General features: G+C 44.8%; 1 protein-coding gene across 3 annotated transcripts in view; it reads right to left on the bottom strand.

The window, feature by feature from the left end:
- Positions 1 to 1,537: 1,537 nt before the first annotated feature.
- LOC142924059 (fructosamine-3-kinase-like) overlaps positions 1,538 to 24,485 on the bottom strand; it is a 60,239-nt gene continuing 37,291 nt past the window's right edge. Inside the window, exons 1-5 of one of the 3 annotated variants that reach the window (XR_012941195.1) lie at positions 19,443 to 19,853; positions 8,729 to 8,820; positions 4,467 to 4,589; positions 3,455 to 3,612; positions 1,538 to 2,714 (exon numbers count right to left, since the gene is read on the bottom strand). Coding sequence is in view for 1 of the 3 variants with exons in the window: in XM_076065508.1 (XP_075921623.1) it covers positions 2,696 to 2,714; positions 3,455 to 3,612; positions 4,467 to 4,523 (234 nt within the window). In the remaining 2 variants the exon portion in view is untranslated. Of the gene's footprint in view, positions 2,715 to 3,454; positions 3,613 to 4,466; positions 4,590 to 8,728; positions 8,821 to 19,442; positions 19,854 to 24,485 lie in introns of those variants that run through there. The other 2 variants (XR_012941196.1, XM_076065508.1) reach the window with 2 other exon arrangements.

Here is a 24,485-nt window from a genome sequence, read left to right as displayed (position 1 = left end):
CAGTTAGCTGATCGGCAAGTCGTGTGTGATGCAGCAAAGTGTGGCTTTCAGCCGGCTCTTCCAACACATCTGGTCAACGTGGAAAAGGAATATGGGACCTTCCTGGTGTGGACTAATCAGTTTCAAAGACAATGCATATATTATCAGAGCATGTTTCCATGTTCACCACAAGTACGTGTGGTTAATGCAGACAGGATTCCTTGAATAAGGATTCTGTTTGGTGTTTTAACATCTTGACACCTGTTGTATTGCCAGAAAGGGTAAACCCTATTGTTATATGGAAAAGTAGACCAAATACTCGTAAAGAGTTCGCTCTCATGAAGGTCTTTTCACCAGTGGTGGTGTGACCAAGCAATTGCAGAGCTGCACTTTTATATAAGTCAGGTCAGAGCCAGATACACATTGGAGGATAAACATCCCACGGTGGCTGGGCAATTGTTGTGCAATAATGTCAGGTCAAACTTACTTAGAATATTTACAGGTGCATTTTATTCATACCGTATATATTAATGCACACATTGTGTAGTGGTATTATTATTAAACTCACCTTTAATGACGATGACCATAAACATGATTAAGAGTGTGACTATTAATGAATGTGCAACTGTACGATGTGGACGTAGCGGAGGGGCCCCCCACGGTGAGCGGTGACGCAACGCGCGCAGTGGCCCGCGTCACGTGGTTGACACCTCACGTGCACAGAGCGAGGCAGGCAGAGCCAGAGGGGGGGGGGCATTGCCTAGGCGACGTTGGCGTCCTCGCGATCTACTCCACGGTCAAGCTGCGTGTCACTTGGTGACCCCCCCACCGCCTCACTGCGCAGTCAGAATTGGGTTACAAACAACTTGAGGGGACGCCGCCGCGTTACCGTCTCGTCTCGCTCAACCGCGCAGTTCAAGAAAGTAGTTCGGCGTCGACCGCTCACAAGTCGCCTTATGGCGGTGCGCGTTCCCTAAATGAAGGCAACCGCGTTATAGCGTGAACACGCGGGACAGACCCAGTTGTCGTGTGCGGGTCAACTCCCTGAGATAAACTTGCTGCCGACTTCATGCGTTGTATACGCCCAGTGCTCAGCCAATTGTTGTGAGTGTCGCTCCTCTGCCCTCTGTTGTTAATGGAGGGAGACTGCACCCAACTGCCAAGTATCATCCTTCGCGAGCCTCTTCAAAACGCTCATCTTGACACCGCTGCAAGCAGACATCGGCCTTGACCTCACCCCACAACAGTGCAAGTTTAACTGCTCAACATTAAAACACAACGATGGGGTCGCTTGCACCAATCGCACAACATCACAGCATTGACTCTCAACTGTTACTTGTGTAGAGGGGGTCACATGTGTCACCATAATTGTCCTAATCGTGCTGCGAAATATTTTCCTTGCCATATTACCTGTGACAAACAGAATGAGTACAACTGGTAAGTTAAATAAAACCAGAGGTGGGCAACCTGTACTTTAAAATATTATTCATAGCAGGCAATTTGAATACGACTTATAGAAACACCGATGCAGCTATACACAGGCCAGATTGTCCGGATATTCGGTTGACACTAATAGGGTTTATTTGCCAGTATTGTAGATTATTTGAATTACATTTGTTTGGGCGTCAGGGTGGTGCAGTGGTCACGCCCGTGCATGGCATCTTCTGAAGGAGTGCCTGGTTTCGCTTTCCTAATTCTGGTCCCTTTCTCTGCATGGGTTTACTCCCATAGCAAAACAACAACAAAAACATACACTGTAACTGGTACTAGCCAAACATCTGGGATTGTTTTTGTTATACTGCATTGCCCAAAATGGCATTTGGTGATAAAAAAATTTGGCAGGAATTGATGCACTAATGCAATTTGAACTCTTACATATTTTTATTTCATGACTTGCTTAGCGTTCATATTCTTGGTAAAGTCACGTAAATAAAGTCACGTAAATAGAAAACAAGAAATCAAATTCAAATTAAATAATTAAATACATAAACCAAATAAAAAATAAATTGAAAATAATAAAAGCAAAAAACCCAGGACGTTTCAATCGCAACACAAGCGGTCTTTATTTTATTGTTTTTTGTTTTCTATTTACGTGACTTTACCGAAAGAACCAAGAATATGAATTCCTGCAGTCACGAAAGTTTTAAGTCAAAATTTGCTTCGCGTTCCTTTACTTTGCCCTCCTATCTGTTTGTACTGTTGTTTGTTGTTGTAACTTTCTGACTCGCCCCGACTGGACATCTGTGAAAAAAAGAGCTTCATAGCTCATCAGATTCGTCCAGCCTAATTAAAGATTCTGATTCGGACATTAACTGACCCAGTTTTCGCGTGGAGATCACGGCCAGGATGTGGAACAAAGGGACCCCCGGTCACACTCACGTGGAATGCCTAGGGCATTGCACAGCATTTAAATGGACTAGTTTTGTGAGATTGAGTGGTGGCTTAGGGAAGGCCTTTATTCAACAATGTATATCATGGCCGATAATAATTTTTATAGTCATACACCATAGCCCACGATTTCCTGCACCGTTCATTCACTTGAGGAGACTGCGCATGGTGGAGATGGATGACCCTCGGTATCCTGTCCCAAAGTGATTCCAGTGGTTCAGGTAGTGGAAGAGTTGCTAGAGCTTCTGGCTCTTGCCGAAGCCTTGTGACTTTGGGATGAGAGCGTGGTAGGATGAGTGAAGCGTGGTAGGATGAGTGAAGCGTGAAGCTAAAGCTCCTGGAACATCCTGTACCCAAACAACACCAAACATTCAAAATCTTACAATGCTGCTGTTCCAGTATGAACAACATAACAATGAACAACATTTTCACAAATTCAACGTAATGCAGGACATTGAGTGGCTCGAGGTTAATTTCAATGTCAGAGCACCGAGCCAATGCCATTGAGGTCCTCCGTTCAAAATTCAGTGAGCCATCTATCAACAAACGTTCCTGCGAATTGAGGGCAGGAATGCTGTGGTCTCAACTTAGTCACCAATGGCTGCACAGTAAACATCATGTCAAATGTGTTTTTGTTCACTGAAGCATATCCCAGCTCTGAGGGTTTGAATTCCATTTGACGTGTAATGAATTATCTTCAGCTTGGATTTCTGGTAAAGCACATCAGTGGCAACTTGTCTTCCTTGTTCGACAAACTGTGTTTCTGGAACATTCAAGCATCCTCAAGTGCCGTGGATAAGTAAGAGTTTTATCGTTCCACTAGTGTTTTGTGCACCGTATCAGCTTTAACAGGATTTGCCCAAAAAGCCTTAGCAAGGAAGGATGAGTCTTTGTAAGTTAGCAAATAGAGAGGGTGGAGACCTCAGCATGTAGACATCTCAACCACAACTCTACCTGGTCTCTGTTATTTATTTAATGAGCCAGCCCTTGCCACACTGAGGTTATACGAATGAACCTTGCATGCCACAGACAGGGCAGTGAACGGCAGTTGCTGCTATTGTTTTGGTTGTTTGTAGTTTTTTCTTACCCAGCGATGGCAAGCTCGTACTCCGAGTGCCCATAGAAGGAGGCTGGGTCAAAGATGACGGGCCCTTCATTAATCTCTGCAGCGTTCCCAGTCCATAGGTCACCGTGGAGCAGTGCCGGAACCACCTCTACGTCCCGGAAAAATTCCCCCAACCGAAGCTGCACACCACGCAAAAAACAACACCACTTTATTCATGATAACGTTTTTTTAGAGTTAGATCGCATAAATTTACATGCGTCGTACACCCACTCCAATTGCCATTAGGCAATTGCCAGAAGTCAGAACGCTTCTGGCAATTGCTTGATGATGCTGGGTGTAATCACCAGCGAAAGGTCGTACTCGTTTGAAAATGTTCTGCGTTTCATCTCTAACACACCAGAGTGCCGAAGCAATAACATAAATGGCACGTTCTGTTCATGTCAGAAACATTACTAATGGGCTGTGTTGGGTGGATGTGGGTGTACGACGCATTTACACTTACGCGATCTAAGCCAAAAAAACTTTATCATGAATAATATTGGTCGCGAAAGCCTGCGTGTGAAACACGTTACCTTTAAAGTCCCCTCGAAAACCCACTGCGATCAAATGGGTTTCCCATATGGCTGTGCACATGATGAGCTACACTGCTGCATGTATTAACTCTTTCCTGTTCCGAGATGACTGCAAGTTGCGGGGTGCATCCCGTTCACCGCTGAATCTCGTGTACGTCATCGGAACGTAATAGGAAGTAAATATTAAATAACTTTATCGGTACCGAGGATCCCACAAGGCCGTGCGGGAAAGTGTGTAGCACAGTTTGGTACCAGCTATAATAGAGTGCTGTCCTGTCGCTACGGTGCTCTGCGGCTAGTACAATGTCTTTAAAAACAACGGCGCTATGCCTCTCTAAATAAAATTACCGCTGAACCGCTTGCGCGTTCCGAGATTCGGTGGTGAACGAGACCCATTCTGAAATGAGCAGTCGTCTCGGAACGGGAAAGGATTAAGGGCGAGAGTGAAACAGCTTACGAACCTGAAGCCGAGACCAGAGCTCGTGGGTTTCCCGTTCACCGTAGTCCTTCTCTATCATGTCCAGCTGAAGCTGCAGTCGCTGCCGTGAGAAGAACGTCACCCAGTCCTCCTGCCACTCATTCAGCTGGTGGCATTAATATAGTTTTATTACGGACATTTAAAAACATAAGCAAATAATACCTACTTTATTTGGCCAATCCTTGACCTAAAACAGTGATATTCACTCATTTTCGGAGGGGGGCCACTTTCGCGAATAAGACATTATCAGTGAAAGAGCCATCTCACATTTGAAACCATTGGGGGGTTTGACAGCATGATGGGGTGTTTTCACTTGTGTGTATTGTCGGGGACTGCACGTCAGAGGTCGCAGTAAAAAGGACACCAGGGACTGCCACCGGCCCGCGGGCCTTGCAATGAAGAACACGGACTTAAGATGTCACCCAGAAACGTTGAATTGTACGTACAAATGGCTGGGTAATTCTTAAGACATAATTCGACACTCATGTTATGTACCGATTATCATGCTGTAGTCTTTGAACATCTCATTTCAGCCACCAATTGATATCCTCATAAAAAAAGACAACAGCATTGATCCTAACGATAGGTTCTGCGCTTAATTCCCGCAACTCCGCTTAGCACGGTTGGCTATGTACGGTGGAAAGGAAGTTCAACATACATTCATACAAGTCTGTCAAACCCGGCTCTGAGTGTAATTGGTAATTAGCGAAAACATAACTAATTATGTGAACACTGGTTATGCAAGATCGATCTCTGAGGGAACTTCAGTGACATCTGGTGGTGTCAGTTGTAACTGTGTGCCCTGTTATCAATGGTACAACTGTGTGCAATGGAAGAAAATATATGCATTTTTTTATCAGATATATTGTTTTATAAATTTGTGTACTTATGCAAAATTCGTGATCTGATCCCATCCGTGAAGGATGTCATTCCTGATTTACAGTACCCCGGGGTTTACAAATTGAGTTGTACCTGCGGTTATTGCTACATCGGTGAGACAAAGCGACATGTCTCTGACCGAATTCGCGAGCACAAATCAGATTTGAAACACGGCAAAACGAATTCTTCTGCCGTAGCTGATCACTGTTACAACGCTGTGGGGGATCACGATATATTTTTTTCCGATACCAAGGTTCTTTGCAAACCCACGGGCTTTTATCAGAGATTTGTTCATGAAGCAATTCAGATCTACAAACACAGACACAATTTCAACCGAGAGGATGGTTTCAAATTAAGCAACCATTGGAAAGATGTTCTAAATCGAACTAAACATTAAACTAATTTCAATGGTACAGTATATTTTTCGAGTAGTGGTACCCCAAACTTTCGCAGCTCTTATAAATTCCCATTTTCACACCATCAACGGGTAAAATCCCCCTCCCTCCTTTCCCCCCCCCCCCTCGCCAAACTGCAAGTCCACCGGCACGTACACCACCTCTTTGCTCGCACACAGGTCCGATGTCTGAGCGTGGTTGTGTTTCGCTAAATTCTCCTGTTTGATGAGTACTAGGTGCCTCGGTGAATGTATATACTCTGACTTTAACATAGCTATTTCTGTGACCAGTTACTAGCTAATCACTAAACTATTTAAATGCTAAATTCTATGCTAATTTCCTTTGTCAAGGGGCACCTCTGCGGATGTGTATACTTTAACTTAGCTATTTCAATGAGCCATTTCAATGCTAATTTATATGCTAATTCCTTTGTCAAAGCCCGTGGTCTTCTTCTTCTTCTCACACAGCTTAAATGTCGTGATCTAAGCGTGGCTTCTTCCACTCCAGCGCTGTCCTCCAGACAGGCTCGTCCCTTCACCTGATGAAGGCCGCTTGTGTTGTGGCCGAAACGTCGTGATTATTGTTGTTTTATTATTTACCTACATGACTTTACCGAACAGAACCAAAGAGTATAAAATGTACGCCAATCTAGTTCTTCTTAAAATGTAACCTTAAACCAATGTTACCATCATCAGTGGTTAATAGACTATTACACAAAGGACTCTCATATTTCTACGATGTAATACTAATTAGACTGACATCTGAACAACAGCTGATTTCACCGCTCCATGATAAAACTAATTTAATCAAGTAAACATTATTGCCGTTCCTATAAAACTTTGGTCACCTAGGCTGTCCTTCAACAAAAGGGTATATTAAATCTATAATATAGTTTTTCTGGGTTAGATCGCATAAAAATAAATGAGCCGTTAAACCCACCACCACCTAACAGCCAATTAGTAAGGTTGTCACGTAAACGGAACATGCCAATCCGCTACTTGTACAGCAAACCGAAGTGATGGAGAGAAAATCCACAACATTTACAATCTGAGTATGACGTTTCGCCAGTAATTACAACTATCATCATTAGGTGGACAGCCAAATTCGTAGAGAAATCCTCCTGTTTCATTCCTTGGAGGGATAGATGTGATGACGTCACTTGTGAGCCCTTCACGAATTGGAATGTTCTGTTTACGTGACAAACCTTACGAATTGGCTGTGTCGGTGGTGGCGGGTTTAACGACAGATTTATATTTCAACGATCTAACCCAAAAAAAACGATATTATGGATGATATTGGCCGCGAAAGCCTACGTGTTCAACGGGTATATTAAAATTTAAATGGGCTACAACCAGTTTCATGACTTTAAAGCGGAGATCACATGTGGGATGTAACCACAGCATATAGCCGTATGAAACCCACATACTCTACACCTCCTGCCCAGGGTCCATACCTGTTGGGAGAAATTAAAGACTGAAATTTTTATCAAAATCTGTAAAGCACATGAGAACCTTAATTTAGCAGTCTCAAACTGACTGGGAGCCCTGTCGTGACGGAGCAGCTGAACAATGCACAAAATCATCAACGCATATACAGATATATACCAAGGGTGACCAACTTTCCTGACCCTACCAGCAGCATATCATAATCTTCAGATGGCCGCGGGAGCCACAAGAGATAAAGATTAGCCATACAGAAGTTGACTCGTGTCGACTGGCTGTGGAATTTTGAGTTTAGAAATCTCAGTGCCCTGGGAGTACTCATGGCCTGCCTCCGATACCAGATTGTTCTCACTTCATATAAAGTTAAATTGAAGAGTTACAAATTAGCAGCACCTCTACAGAGCCACACTTGAACTGCCCAGGAGCCACATGCAGAAGCCGAGCAATGGTCTGGCCAACCATGGTATTTTCTGTACATTATAGACTTGTAAATCTAGCGTATATAAAAAATTAGCTGAAAACATTTATTTGAGCATTTACTCTATTGCCCTTTAATGAATGAATAGCAAAACTACATGAACTCTCTCCTAAAGCCTTCTTTTGGCTAGCAGACCTTGACATTTATCTCCTGAACATATTGCGATTATATTCTTGGTTGTTTCAGCAAAGTCACGTAGAAGGGAAATAATACAAATAAAACATATAATAACATTTTCACGACGTTTCGGCCACAACGCAAGCAGACGTCCTCAGATGAAGAAACAGAGCTGTCGGAAAGACAGCGTCTTAATGAACACTGGGCAGTGAACACTGGGCAGTGTTCATTAAGACGCTGTCTTTCCGACAGCTCTGTTTCTTCACCTGAGGACCGCTGCTTGCGTTGTGGCCGAAACGTCGTGAAAATTTTATTATATGTTTTATTTGTATTATTTTATTATTTCCCTTCCACGTGACTTTACCGAAAGAACCAAGAATATGAATCCCTGCAGTCACGAAAGCTTTAAATCGAAAAATAATGCGATTAGCAAAAATATAAAGGGACGCAATGTTGAATGCTCTAAGTCTCCTTTGCAGAAGAGTTTGCCCTGATGGACTTAAATACAGATACTTTTAATAGCCATAATTCATATATTACCCAACATAATTCATATTCTGAAAAGTACATTGCACACACATGAACAATACAGTTCCCTTCATCACAAAGATGGCTAAAACAAAGAGATGAATGTGATTAGGTGTGGAAAATCATGACCGCTGGCTGGTTGGCTGTGTTCATGTATGAAATAATGACAGCATGTGTCTATCTCATTCACTAGCTCAATCACTTGATTTTTACGATTAATAAACAGCTGTATGAAATGTGTGTTTGTTTACACACACATCGCCTGTTTACACATATTCATTCGATCCGATTAGCATGCCTACTCTCAGTGCGAAGGAATGTCAACATAATACATAGTTGACATGATGCTAGGGTTGGATCGGTGGGCCTAGTTTTCCACATGTTTTACATTTTCATGATTCAATACCGATAGTTTTCTCTTCCTTGTGAAGCCTCTCTCCAATCTTCCTGTTGTGAAAGTGCATTTCAGCCAGATGCTGCCCCAACAAGCCTGAGCCCCTGTCAGAGTGTACAACACAATAGACCTGTCAAAGAAAACATTAACTTTATCATGCCAACAAACCCCAAGTATCGATTTAAAGCTTTCGTGACTGCAATGATTCATCTTCTTTGGTTCTTTCGGTAAAGTCACGTAGAATGAGAATAAAATAATAAATTGATAAAATAAAATAACACAATAATATTCTCACGACGTTTCGGCCACAACACAAGCGGCCTTCATCAGGTGAAGGGAGCGAGACTGTCTGGTAGGACAGCGCTGGAGTGAGAGAGCCACGTTCAGATCACGGCTTTTTAAGCTGTGTGAGAGGAACAAAGAGCCTTGGCGAAGGAATTAGCATAAAATTTAGCATTGAAATGGCTGAATGATTAGCTTGTGACTGGTCACAGAAATAGCTATGTTAAAAGTTAAAGCATACACATCCGCAGAGGCACCCATTGTTAAAAGGAATTAGCATAGAATTTAGCATTGAAATAGCTAAATTAAGGCATACACATCCGCAGAGGCACCCCTTGATAATGGGATTAGCATAGAATTTAGCATTGAAATGGCTGAGTGATTCGCTTGTAACTGCTACAGAAATAGTTACGTTGAAGTCAGAGCATACACATTCACCGAGGCACTTAGTACAAATCAAACAGGAGAATTTAGCATTGAAATAACTAGGCGAATTTAGCATTGAAATAACTGGGTGATTTGCTAGTGACTGGTCACAGAAATGACTACACATCTGAGCTATTCACAGTACTATATAGTGAACCAATAAAAACTAAAATATAAATTACCTTCATGTTATCAATAAACTCTATATTCTCCAATCAGCTAAGCTACCAACCATAAGTCGTTATATATCACAATGCTATATGGCGAAAAAATGGGTGGATTCTTACCCTCAAATTTCCGTACCACGGATAGCTACGGGCCCCGTTCAGACGGACGAGTTCGTCCATGGTCGGAACAGAGGAGGGGGAGAGAGACAGCTGCGAAGCCCTAGTATACTCCATGTTGTAAACCATACCATTAACCGTGGTGTGAGAGGTATTAAGAGGCAATGCTGGCGAAAGAGCTGCGGTCTGAAGGTCATCGTAAAATTACAATTAATTAAGAACAGAAATGATTTAACACATCTTTCCAGTGGTTACTAAGCCTGAATCCATCTTCTCGGTTGAAATTGTCTCTGTGCTTGTATATGTGAATGGCCTCATGAACGAATCTCTCATGGTAGCCAGTTGGTTTGCAAAGAACCTCCGTCTTGGAGAAGTCAATGTCATGTGAGCCCACTGAATTGTAACAGTGATCTGCCACGGCAGAGGAGTTCGTCTTACCGTGTTTCAAGTCTGCTTTATGTTCGCGGATGCGGTCCGAGATATGTCTTTTGGTTTCTCCAATGTAGCTACTACCACAGAGGCACTTTAGTTTGTAAACGCCCGGGTACTGTATGTCTGGAAGAGCATCTTTTACAGATGGAACTAAATCACGGATTTTGTGTACTGTGTTGAATCGGACCTGGATCTTGTGTTTATTCAGGATTTTGGAGATCTTTTTAGTGACCCCTGCAATGTAGGGTAAGGTGATGGTTTTGAGTGGCTCAACAAGAGGATCCTTCTTCATGACTGGAGTGATGGCTTTGCGGATTGTGTAGTCGGAGTAGCCATTAGCCCTGAGAGCCTGGTGTACGTGCTTGAGTTCACTGGTAATGTGTTCCTGGTCGGAAATACATTGGGCTCTATGGTATAGAGTCTTGATGAGGCAGTTCTTCTGGGATGGATGGTGGTGGGAATCCGGTTTCAAGTAAGCATCTGTATGGGTAGCTTTCCTGTAGACAGAGTGGCTCATTGAACCATCATGTCTCCTTTTAATTAAGACATCCAGAAAGGGTAGTTTGCCATCTTTTTCGACCTCCATGGTAAATCTGATGGCTGGGTGTATGGAATTGATGTGGTCGCGGAATTGGTCTAGAGCAGGCTGGCCATGTGGCCAGATGACAAAGGTGTCATCAACGTACCTCTTCCATAAGGTCGGGCGTAGAGTGGCAGTCTGGATGACGCCATCCAGACTGCCACTCTACGCCCGACCTTATGGAAGAGGTACGTTGATGACACCTTTGTCATCTGGCCACATGGCCAGCCTGCTCTAGACCAATTCCGCGACCACATCAATTCCATACACCCAGCCATCAGATTTACCATGGAGGTCGAAAAAGATGGCAAACTACCCTTTCTGGATGTCTTAATTAAAAGGAGACATGATGGTTCAATGAGCCACTCTGTCTACAGGAAAGCTACCCATACAGATGCTTACTTGAAACCGGATTCCCACCACCATCCATCCCAGAAGAACTGCCTCATCAAGACTCTATACCATAGAGCCCAATGTATTTCCGACCAGGAACACATTACCAGTGAACTCAAGCACGTACACCAGGCTCTCAGGGCTAATGGCTACTCCGACTACACAATCCGCAAAGCCATCACTCCAGTCATGAAGAAGGATCCTCTTGTGGAGCCACTCAAAACCATCACCTTACCCTACATTGCAGGGGTCACTAAAAAGATCTCCAAAATCCTGAATAAACACAAGATCCAGGTCCGATTCAACACAGTACACAAAATCCGTGATTTAGTTCCATCTGTAAAAGATGCTCTTCCAGACATACAGTACCCGGGCGTTTACAAACTAAAGTGCCTCTGTGGTAGTAGCTACATTGGAGAAACCAAAAGACATATCTCGGACCGCATCCGCGAACATAAAGCAGACTTGAAACACGGTAAGACGAACTCCTCTGCCGTGGCAGATCACTGTTACAATTCAGTGGGCTCACATGACATTGACTTCTCCAAGACGGAGGTTCTTTGCAAACCAACTGGCTACCATGAGAGATTCGTTCATGAGGCCATTCACATATACAAGCACAGAGACAATTTCAACCGAGAAGATGGATTCAGGCTTAGTAACCACTGGAAAGATGTGTTAAATCATTTCTGTTCTTAATTAATTGTAATTTTACGATGACCTTCAGACCGCAGCTCTTTCGCCAGCATTGCCTCTTAATACCTCTCACACCACGGTTAATGGTATGGTTTACAACATGGAGTATACTAGGGCTTCGCAGCTGTCTCTCTCCCCCTCCTCTGTTCCGACCATGGACGAACTCGTCCGTCTGAACGGGGCCCGTAGCTATCCGTGGTACGGAAATTTGAGGGTAAGAATCCACCCATTTTTTTGCCATATAGCATTGTGATATATAACGACTTATGGTTGGTAGCTTAGCTGATTGGAGAATATAGAGTTTATTGATAACATGAAGGTAATTTATATTTTAGTTTTTATTGGTTCACTATATAGTACTGTGAATAGCTCAGATGTGTAGTCATTTCTGTGACCAGTCACTAGCAAATCACCCAGTTATTTCAATGCTAAATTCGCCTAGTTATTTCAATGCTAAATTCTCCTGTTTGATTTGTACTAAGTGCCTCGGTGAATGTGTATGCTCTGACTTCAACGTAACTATTTCTGTAGCAGTTACAAGCGAATCACTCAGCCATTTCAATGCTAAATTCTATGCTAATCCCATTATCAAGGGGTGCCTCTGCGGATGTGTATGCCTTAATTTAGCTATTTCAATGCTAAATTCTATGCTAATTCCTTTTAACAATGGGTGCCTCTGCGGATGTGTATGCTTTAACTTTTAACATAGCTATTTCTGTGACCAGTCACAAGCTAATCATTCAGCCATTTCAATGCTAAATTTTATGCTAATTCCTTCGCCAAGGCTCTTTGTTCCTCTCACACAGCTTAAAAAGCCGTGATCTGAACGTGGCTCTCTCACTCCAGCGCTGTCCTACCAGACAGTCTCGCTCCCTTCACCTGATGAAGGCCGCTTGTGTTGTGGCCGAAACGTCGTGAGAATATTATTGTGTTATTTTATTTTATCAATTTATTATTTTATTCTCATTCTACGTGACTTTACCGAAAGAACCAAAGAAGATAAACCCCAAGTAATAATTCATATGCAAACTAAAGTACATCATATTTGTCCAGGTGGTCTGTGGCCGAGAACCTCGCTTGAAAATACGAATATATCAGTTCACATTCTGGTTTGGGTGACTCAAAACAATATTCTTCTGGGGTTTATACAATGAGTGTTACTTCCTGGGAAGTCAATCCTATGTAGACTATAAATGAAACCATTTTTTATTTTACCAGAGCTATTTTTCAGAACCGACCTGGCCACAAATGATAGCCTAACGAAGTGGCTTATCACAGGGAAATTTATAGCAGCCAAATGCTCAAAATACTCATGTTTCTAAATGTGCAGGGAAAAACTAGAGAAACTGGAGAAAAACCTGCACGACCACGGGGAAAACATGCAAACTTCAAAAATACAGCAGGCGTCAAGGTCGGGATCGAACCTACGAAGTTCAATATACCAGGCGAGGTAGTTAACATCTCCTAGCCACCATGGCGCCCCATTCTCTGACTTATCCACCCACCCACCCACTCGTAAAGCCACCCACCCACTCACTCACCCTGCCACGTACCGAATCTCTAAACCAACAACTCAACCACCCACCCACTCATCCAACCTCTCACTTACTAAACCAGCCACTCACCAACCCACCGACCCACTCATCCACCTATTCACTTAAAATAGTTCAACTACAATTGAATTATTTAAAATTCACCAGGTAAGGCCCACTGAGCTATATAGATCCTTGTCGGAAACGACGTGGCAAACAAATGATAGCTCAAAGAAGTGGCTTATCACGTGGACATTTATAGCAGCCAAAGCCTCTAAATGTATATTTCTAAATATGCATGAAAAACTCGGAGGTCCCAGAGAAAAATCCATGCAACCACAGGGAGAACATGCAAACTCCAAATATACAGGCGTCACGATCGGGATCGAACCCACGATGTCTTATACAAATGGCGAGGGAGTTAACATTCCGCTACCCTGGCGCTCCACTCTGACTCAGCCTCCCACCCACCCACTCAAACACCCAGCCAAGCACTCATGAACCCAATCACCGTGGCACCCACTCAATCGCGAAACCCACTCACTCATCAACACACCCAGCCACTCACTTAACCACTTACCTACGAACCCACCTGCATACCCCCCACTCACTAACTCAACGACCCACTCACTCAACACTCCACTAACCCACCCAATCACCTATTCATGCCCCAAATCACACACTGACCCATTCACCCACTTAATCTATAACTCATGCACTCACCCACCTACCTGCTCACCAGCCACTTATCTACTCACCCACCCACTCATCCTGCCACCTACTCAACCTCTAACCCACCCACGCACCGAACTACCCACCTACCCAATCACCCATCCAATAAACTACAACTAAACTATTTTGTATTTTACCAGGTAAGCCCCACAGAGCTATATAAAACATTTTAGAAGTGATCTGGTTACAACTGATACGTGAACGAAGTGGCTTATCAAGCTGACATTTCTTCTAAACAAATCTTGACTCTAAATGCGGAGGGATAAATCTGGAGGACCCGGAGAAAGATCTACGAGGACACAGGCAAAACATTAAAACTCATAATATACAGGCAGCAGGGTCAGAATCGAATACACGATTTCCTGTATACTCAGTGAGGTAGTTAATATCTCACCATAGTGGCACCCCGCTCTCTGACCCACTCACCCAATTACACACTAACTCACCCACTCAACCTCCCACATTAACTTACCCACCCACCAGTCACTCCCCCATTCACCCAACCACCCCCTCACTCACCCAACCACGCACCAACTCACCTACCCACTAACTCACCCACCCATCTTCTCCCGCACTCAGCCAGCCACCCGCTCAATCACGTGCCGACTAACTTACTCACACACTCACAGACCAATACACCCATTCACTTACCCACCCACAATCTCACTAGCCAAGCCAACCACCCAGCCCCTCACTCACCCACTTATTCAATCACTCACTACCCCACACACTCACCCAACCACTTGCTCACTTACCCATACGCTAACCCAACCACTCACTCACCGAATCACCCACCCACTAACTCATCAAAATTAATTCTCAACCACTCACCCAACCACCCACGCAATCTCATACCCACTAACTCACTCACCTACCCATTTATGCACTCACGCACCCACTAACTCACTCACTCACGCACCCACCAACCAACCCACCTACCCATCTCTTCACTCACTCACCCACCCACACAGTCAATCACTCACCTACATACCTACCCACTAATACTCACCCACTCATCCAACAACGAACTCACCAACCCACCCGCCGACTCACTCACTCAGGTACTAACCCACTCAACTTCTAACCCACACACTAACCACCTAACCACCTACCCACACACTCACTCACTCACCCAAACACTCACTCACTCATCCACCCACCCAAACATCCACTCACCCACCCACTAATTCACCCACCCACTCACTCCCTCATCCATCCACTCACCTACTCGCCCATCCACTCACTTACTCAATGAGCCACTCACCTTCTCACCCAGTACTTACACATCAACTGACCCTGCCACCCACTCAATTTCTAACCCACCCACTCACCCAACCAGCTGCCCACTCCCTCAGCCACTCACCTACTTACCCACCCCACTTACACATCCACTTACCCTGCAATCCACTCAATTTCTAATCCCCCACTCACCCAACCACCCGCCCACTCATCTACTCACCCATTACCACGGAATTATTCACCCACCCATCAGTCAACCACCCAATAATTCAACCACTCACAAACTAAATCGCCTATTAATTAAACCACCCACTACCTCAACCACCCACTAACTTAACCACAGAGCCACTCACCCACTCAGCAAGCCATCCACTACTATATCTCTAACCCAATATCTCACTCACCCACCGCCCACTCACCTACACACGTATGCACTCACTCACACGCCGCTCACTCACCTACACAATAAATTATGTTTATTTTACCAGGTTAGGCCCAATGAGCTACATAGCTCGTTTTCAAAACAACCTTCACCACAAATAAACCGACCATTAAAATTATAGACTGATCATTTCTTTGTCAGTGGGCAAACGTATAAAATCAGCAGAGGATCAAATACTTTTTTCCCCTCACTGTACATTGCGGGGGTCACAAAAATATCTCCAAAATCCTGAATAAACACAAGATCCAGGTCCGATTCAACACAGTACAAAAAATCCGTGATCTGGTTCCATCTGTAAAGGATGTGGTTCCAGACATACAGTACCTGGGCGTTTACAAACTAAAGTGCCTCTGTGGTAGCAGCTACATTGGAGAAACCATACGACATATATCGGATCCCATCCGCAAACATAAAGCAGACTTGAAACACGGTAGGACGAACGCCTCTGCCGTGGCAGATCACTGTTATAATTCAGTGGGCTCACATGACATTGACTTCTCCAAGACAGAGGTTCGTTGCAAGCCAACCAGCTACCATGAGAGATTCGTTCATGAGGCCATCCACATATACAAGCACAGAGACAATTTCAACCGAGAAGATGGATTCTGGCTTAGTAACCATTGGAAAGATGTTTTAAACCATTTCGGTTCTTAATTGATTGTATTTTATGGTGATTTTCAGACCGCAGCCCTTTCGCTGGCACTGCCTCTTAATACTTCTCACACCACGGTCAATGGTATGGTTTACAACATGTAGTATAATAATTAATAGTATAACATTGTAATGTTTAACATAACTCATAAGGCAATATATAGCATCGTAATTGCATAATGAATATACATCAGTGTGGTATATAGTTGGGTTCATAGAATAAGACAGTGTAATATCACAAGTCTAATAGTTTATAATCTAAAGTATAGGGTAGTGTAAAGTAACGCATTGTATAATTCAAAAGTGGAATTTGTCTATGATGTGATGTTATACCATGTAGTTTAGATTGGAAGGTATAATATTGTATTATATAGTAGTCCAGTTTACAGCATAGTCATAAGGCAACTCAGGAAACAACAGCGCACCTTGGCTGTTGCACTTGCCCCTTTTCTTGTTTCCTCTCTGCCTGTGTTCCCAGCCCCCTCCCTCCTCCTCTCCGGAGGTGATGCAGGTAACATGCAAATTCATATTTTTACTCCGCCCACACAGCTTAATAGACGCGGTCCTTGCATGTCAGCGTTCATTCAAGCTCTGTCTTCCGGACAGACCTGTCTCTTCACTTGAAGAAGGCCACTTGTGTTGTGGCCAAAACGTCGTGATAATTTTATTGTCTTATTTTATTTTATTATTTTATTCCCATTCTACGTGACTTTACCGAAAGAACCAAGAAGATGAATCCTTGCAGTCATGAAAGCTTTAAACTGAAATTTACTTTTTATTTCACCAGGCAAGGCCCATTAAGCTATATAGATCCTTTTCAGAATAGACCTGGCTACAAATGAAAGATATACGAGTGGCTTATCACAGATACATTTATTGCAGCCAAATCCTCTAAACGCATGTTGCTTCTAAATGCAGAGGGAAAACCCTGAGGATCTAGAACAAAATCCAGGCGACCACGGGTGAGAACTTGCAAACTCCAAATATACAGGCGACAGGGTCAGGATCGAATCTACCACCTCCTGTATACAAGGCAAAATAGTGAACATCTCACCACCTTGGCGCCTCACTCTCTGACTCAACCATCCACTCACTTACACGCTAACTTACCCACTCAATTTCCCATGTTAAATTTCGATTTAAAGCTTTCGTGACTGCAATGATTCATCTTCTTTGGTTCTTTCGGTAAAGTCACGTAGAATGAGAATAAAATAATAAATTGATAAAATAAAATAACATAACACAATAATATTCTCACGACGTTTCGGCCACAACACAAGCGGCCTTCATCAGGTGAAGGGACGAGACTGTCTGGTAGGACAGCGCCACTCCAGCGCTGTCCTACCAGACAGTCTCGTCCCTTCACCTGATGAAGGCCGCTTGTGTTGTGGCCGAAACGTCGTGAGAATATTATTGTGTTATGTTATTTTATTTTATCAATTTATTATTTTATTCTCATTCTACGTGACTTTACCGAAAGAACCAAAGAAGATTCCCATGTTAAATTACCCACCCAGCCGTCACTCACCCATTCACTCACTCACCCAACCCGTCACTCACCCCTCCGCTTACCCACCCACTCACTCATTAACTTGCCCACCTATCTTCTCAACCACTCACCCAGCATCCCACTCAATCTCATACCAAACTAATCTACACACACACAGCCACACACCCACTCACTGACCCACTCACCCAGCCACCCACTCAATCTCGTACCCACCAATTCAATCACTCACCCCCCATCCAAGCATTCAATCACCCATTCACTCACCATTTAAATCTCCCACTCATCCAATTACCCTCCCACTCATCCAATCACCCACCCACTAACTCAAACATAAACATCTATTCACTCACCCAATCCTCCGCTCACCTACTCAATCACATAACCACCAACTCAATATCTAACTCAAACACTCACCAACGAACTCTCAACCTCCCACACTCATGCACTCACCCACCTAACCAGTAACTCAACCACACAAATCCACTAATTCACCCCTTTGCTCAGCCAATCAATCACACAACCACCCACTCAATCTATAACCCATTCACTCACTCAACGACCCATCTTCTCACCCACTCAGACAACCACCCACTCAACCACACACTAACTGATCAATCCACTCATTTACCCACCCACCAACTCACCCAACCTCTCACCTCCACCCACCCAACCACCCACTCTCACCCTACTACTCAATCACCCACTCAATTTACAAACTCAATCACCGACTCCATCACCCATCCACCCATATTGACCCACCCCCTAACTCACCCGGACACCCACTCAGCCACCCAATAATTCACCCACTCACTCACCCCAATTATCCAACAACCTACCCACTCAACTCCCCCACCCCTTCACTCATTCACACACCCACTTAACTTCCCACGCTCACCCACCCATACAACCATTAAATTACACATCCACTCACCCCCTCAACCTCCCACAATCATCCACTCACCCACCCACTAACTCATACACACTCACTAAACCACAAACACTCATTCACCTACCCCTCCGTTCAACCATTCAATCACACGATGATTGATTAAATCACTAACCCGCCCACTCGCTCCCCCACTCACTCCCCCACCCACTTACGCACTCCCCAACCCACTCACGCACTCCCCAACCCACTCATCCTCTCACTTACCACCCATGCACGCACTCACTGACTCACCGAGCCATTTACACAATTAACAATGCACTTACCAAATCACCCACGCATCCACTCACCCACTCAAACTCCCCCACCCACTCACCATCCGTCTCACTCACCCAATCGACCCCCCTCACTCACCCACTCGACCTCCCACACTCACCCACCTACTCACCAACCCACTCTCTCATCCAACCATTCATTCACCCCCTCAACCTCCCACATTCACCCACTCGGCCACCTACCAACTAACTCAACCACATACACCCGCTCACTCAACATTACCCACTCACCCTCTACCCACGCAATCAATCAATGCCTCCTTCACTCACCCAACCTGTCACTCACCCAACCCCTCAGCCACCTACCTCCGTCTCAAGCCTCGTGCAGTCCAAGCTCCAGGAGGGCCTCCTCCTCGATCCCGCCGAGGTTGGGTCCCGTGTACGTGCCCTCGTGGCCCCGCACGCTCACGCGCACACGGGGTCGCGCGTTTGTTCTCGCCACGCGAACCTCGGCCGTTATCTCCCACCCGAGTCCCCGCCCACTGGGGCCCCATTAGGGTCCCCGTCGGGGGGAACAATGAGGTGTCCATCCGCTGTGTCTCCTCCCCTCTCGACCCCTCTAGGACCCCCTGCGCCGCTCACGATATCCCCCCAGGAGGACCCTGTCCCTCCTGTTTCCATCTCGCGGGGTCGCCTCTCCGCACTCCCGCGCTTCAGCAGGCTCAGTGCTTGCACCACCATGCGGCGCTCCTCAGAACCTGCGGGGGTGGACGAGGGTGGGGGGGATCATCATCGTCAGCAGCAGATGCAGCATCATTATTATTATAAGCAGCTACAGCAAGTCGCAGTATCATAATCATCATCTGAATTACCACCACCACCAGCAGGAGCACTATCATCACCATCTTCAACTTGCCAAGCCATCATCATTACATCATCACCAGATTAATAGATCTCTACCATCACCATGCATAAAGACATTAGCATTATATTCACTATCTCCTGCATATGCTAATCTCAACATAATTATCGTTAACATTATAATCAAGATCATATCGATCAACGCACCGGTGTAAATTGTTCTAGTTGTATTCAATACAAATCAGTTAATATTTGCATCACTCGAACGTGCCACACCACTGCTCCACTCCCCACTGCCCTTCTCCATCCTCCCCCTTGCTCCTTGGCCCCTTACCATCTGCCAACTGCCCCCTTGCTGCCCGGGCTCGTGGGTACCCTCAGAGGATTTGTATTCAGCTGTAATATCGAGGCTAGAATACATTTCCGCGTGATAAGCCACTTCGTTGAGTTATCATTTGTGATAGCCAGGTCGCTTCAGAGAAACATCTATGTAGCTCAGTGAGCTTTACCGGGTAAAATACAAAATTGTTTAGTTTTTTGTCTGATGGTAAGGTACCACGCAAACCACCACCATCATGACTGCTGTCAGGCTCCGTAGAGCAGGGTGCGTGTTTGTTGTCATCGTCTACAAGAGCTGCACGTGGCAAACCGGGGGTGCTGTCGCATGGCTCGGCGATTGCGCATTTGCAGAATTAATCTGGCAAGGGTCACATGATCAGAAAAGGGGCAGTCCAGCAACATGAACCCTTGCACTGTGCCGCTCCCCACACCTGCAACCAACCAGCGTGGTGAAGTATGGTCAAATACACCGCAACGATCCGCTAGGTTGTGGCGGTCCCCATACAGCAGCGGAATCGTGAAAGGGCCATAGCGTGGTCGCACATCCATCGTCCCACGTGATACCACCTGCGGGGCACGCCTCGCAACGCTCAGGTGAGCGTTACCTGCACTCGCTTCCTGCCGGATAGCTTCAACCACCTGCCAGCCATCGTATCCCGAGGGGAGGTCGGGTCGCTTCATTTGCTCGTCGCTCCACAATTGGAAGTTCCTGGCAAAGGTGCGCGAGGTGGATGAGCTGGAGTCCTGTCTGTGAGCGTGTGGGTTTAGCACGCTGCGCTACAATGAATCCGACGACCCGAGCTCGATTCACGCTTACAGCCACCATCACCAGTACGTCCTGGATCTCGAGAGGTCGGTTCAGCCTTAAATTAGTATCTGGTACGATGTGTACACATCGCAACTCGGGAGAAAAAGGCAGCTGAGGGTGGTCCCGGCCACCCACACAGAACATTTGTGAAACCCAGAGATTATGCGTGAAAAACGTGCAGATCATTAGAAAAACAGGCAAATATCTTGCGTGATATCAAATATGGATCATGCGTAAAACACATACCGATCATACGCAAGAAACACACACTCAGGCAATGTATGAAAACACACTCATATGCTGCTGTAGGATACGTTGGTTCAGCAGATGTACAGGGTGATGGATTACAATGTTAAGTTTTTTTAAAATGGCGATGAAGAATATTGTCCATTCATTTGCAGTCCAGCCGTACACTCATTCATTCACGTGCTATCTTTTCGTCTATGCATCGGTCAATCCGCAAGTCAATTATGCAAGAGGACTCAGTCCCCCCCTGCCCCGCCCCCCTCTGCAAGTAGTAGCAGCTCCCTGCACCACCCAGCTAACCCCACACTGCATGCCGCGTTCTGCGCGATGCCTCAAGTTCAAGGTCGTGTGGGTGACACATTACCGTGGTGATTATTTGAAATGTAACTTTTTATTTTACCAGGTAAGTGAGCCATATAGCTCTTTTTAAGAAGCGATCTGGTCACAAATGTTAGTTTTAACGGAGTGGCTCATCTTGTGGAAATTTATAGCAGTAAAATACTCTAAACCAGGGGTCTCAAACTCGCGGCCCGCAGGCCAATTATGGCCCGCGGAACGATATTTTGTGGCCCACTATTTGGCATCATTTTTTTAATTATATTTTTTTACCGTAGCTCAGGCTCGTGACAGCTTCCGGTGTTTGTTGACAAGTTAGCCAACGCGAATTAGCAACGTTAGTCACTTGGTTGAAACGTGATTCCGGAGTGACACCAAGTGGAAGGAAAATATATCCTGTCACCCTGTGCAAGGTACAGAAGACTCAGGAAGTGAGCGGACTCAACAAGTGTAATCAGTGACCTAATAAAGACAACAGAGTGTTGCAATAGGAAAGGGAAAATAATTACATGGATAGCAAATAGCATGAGATGGGTGGCAAGAACAAAAGCCAAATGTTGGTTAGAACCTGAATATTATAAAGAAGTTATAGATTATTATTACAAGAGAAACAAAGAAAAGGAAAAAGGACAGATATGTGCAATCGCAAAAGAAAATAATTTACCAAGAACAATTTAATCAAAAAGAGCAAGAAATTAAAAGATATAAAACATGAGACAATGCACTTGATGTTAAGAATTAAGACAGGTGGAGTAACATGGACACCAGAGTTAGCTCAATGGCATCCAGAGAGATTCGGTAGAGCAGAAGGATATGTAGGATGTGAACAAAAAGAAGAAAATCTAGATCACTTTATTTATGAATGTGAAAGGTATAAACACCTGAGAGAGAACACGATTGATGAATTTAATAATGATAAGAAAAACGAAGTGCTCAAAAAAAGCATGAACAATGATAAAGTTTTCAAATACCTCTCAGAATATATAGAAAGGGCATGCTAAATAAGATCCCAAATACTCAGGTATTGGGATAAAAACATGTAAATATATCACCCCCACCTTCCCTGAGCTTTCCAGGATGTTCAAGCGGACCATGTGCCTTTTTGGGAGCACATATCTGTGTGAAAAGCTCTTTTGCACCATGAACTTTAATAAGTCAAAGTACAGGTCCAAACTTACTGATGAGCATTTCAAGCCATACTGAGGGTCTCAATTGCTTCCTCCCTCAAGCCAAATGTGGCTCAGCTGTGTAAGAAGAGGAAGCGCTGCCAGGTCTCTGGAAGCATGGAGTAGGTAAGAGAAGCCTATGTTCTGAAGAACCGTTCATGTTCTGAACTGTTATTAATAAAGATTGAGAAGATTGGATCAGTTGCACTTTTTTTTGGAATACTTGATGCGGCCCAGCCTCACCCAGACTCTACCTCCAGCGGCCCCCAGGTAAGTTGAGTTTGAGACTCCTGCTCTGAACGCATGTTTCTAAATATGGAGGGAAAAACTGGAAGACCTGGAGAACAATCCACGCGACCACGGGAGAGAGAGAGACATGCAAACTCCAAATATACAGGCGTCAGGGTCCGGATCGAACCCACGACCTCTTGCATACCAGGTGAAGGAGTTAACATCCCACCACCGCGGCACCCTTATGTACCAGGTTACACAGTCACGGACTCAAATGAAGACACAGTCCCTTCATTAAACAGTCTGTTCGATAAATAAGTGCTGTTAGCGAGCACCTATTAAGGCTAGCATGCCACACGAGGGGGTGGGTGGTCAGTTTTACCCAGGATAGCCCTACTGGCTCTTTTCAGGAGGGTTCTACCACATTTCCCAGCAATGATTACTAGGCACAGTATATTCCAACTGGGTAATTTGCGGGCAATTGTATTTAATTCGGTTAATCTGGTCCATGACGCTGGGATCTTCAACGTCCACTGAAGCAGACGGCACATGGTGTCTTTGCGGTGAACACGCCTGTAGCATTAAACAGGGCGGCCGCTGGATTCAAACCGCGAACATCTACGACAAGCGGCACACGTACAACTGCTACAGACACACGCCGAGTGTGTAATCACTCAATATGTGAGTGATTACACGCAACATTGTTGCGTGATTAAACACAACGTTGTTGTGTGTGTAATCACACACAAAAATATTGATGAAACGCAACGACGTTGTGTTGAGTGTAATCACAAACAACAACGTTGTGTTGAGTGTAATCACTCAAAACGACGTTGTGTTGAGTGTAATTACACACAACGACGTTGTGTTGAGTGTAATTACACACAACGACGTTGTGTTGAGTGTAATCACTAACAACGACGTTGTGTTTAGTGTAATCACTAACAACGACGTTGTGTTGAGTGAATCACTCACAACGACGTTGTGTTTAGTGTAATCACTAACAACGACGTTGTGTTTAGTGTAATCACAAACAACAACGTTGTGTTGAGTGTAATCACACACAACGACGTTGTGTTGAGTGTAATCACACACAACGACGTTGTGTTTAGTGTAATCACTAACAACGACGTTGTGTTTAGTGTAATCACTAACAACGACGTTGTGTTTAGTGTAATCACTAACAACGACGTTGTGCTGAGTGTAATCACAACAACAACAACGTTGTGTTGAGTGTAATCACAGGCAACAATGTTGATGACACACAGCGTCCAACAGAGGGCGTCGTAGTCGTGCCATGGGGAGGCGGCGAGTGATGAACGCCACTGCGGCGCCGCAAAGAGATCAGAGCCGTGATATTTATTTATTTGTACACTGGAGGAGGAATCCGATGAGCTACGAAGTTCTTTATCACAAACGTCC

This window comes from Petromyzon marinus, chromosome 8 (genome assembly GCF_048934315.1).
Source record: "Petromyzon marinus isolate PM22_M1 ecotype Great Lakes invasive population chromosome 8, UKy_Petmar_22M1.pri1.0, whole genome shotgun sequence".
NCBI classification, from domain to species: Eukaryota; Metazoa; Chordata; class Hyperoartia; order Petromyzontiformes; family Petromyzontidae; genus Petromyzon; species Petromyzon marinus.
The sequence above is the reverse complement of the archived record's forward strand: the minus strand, read 5'-3'. Positions and strand labels throughout refer to the sequence as shown.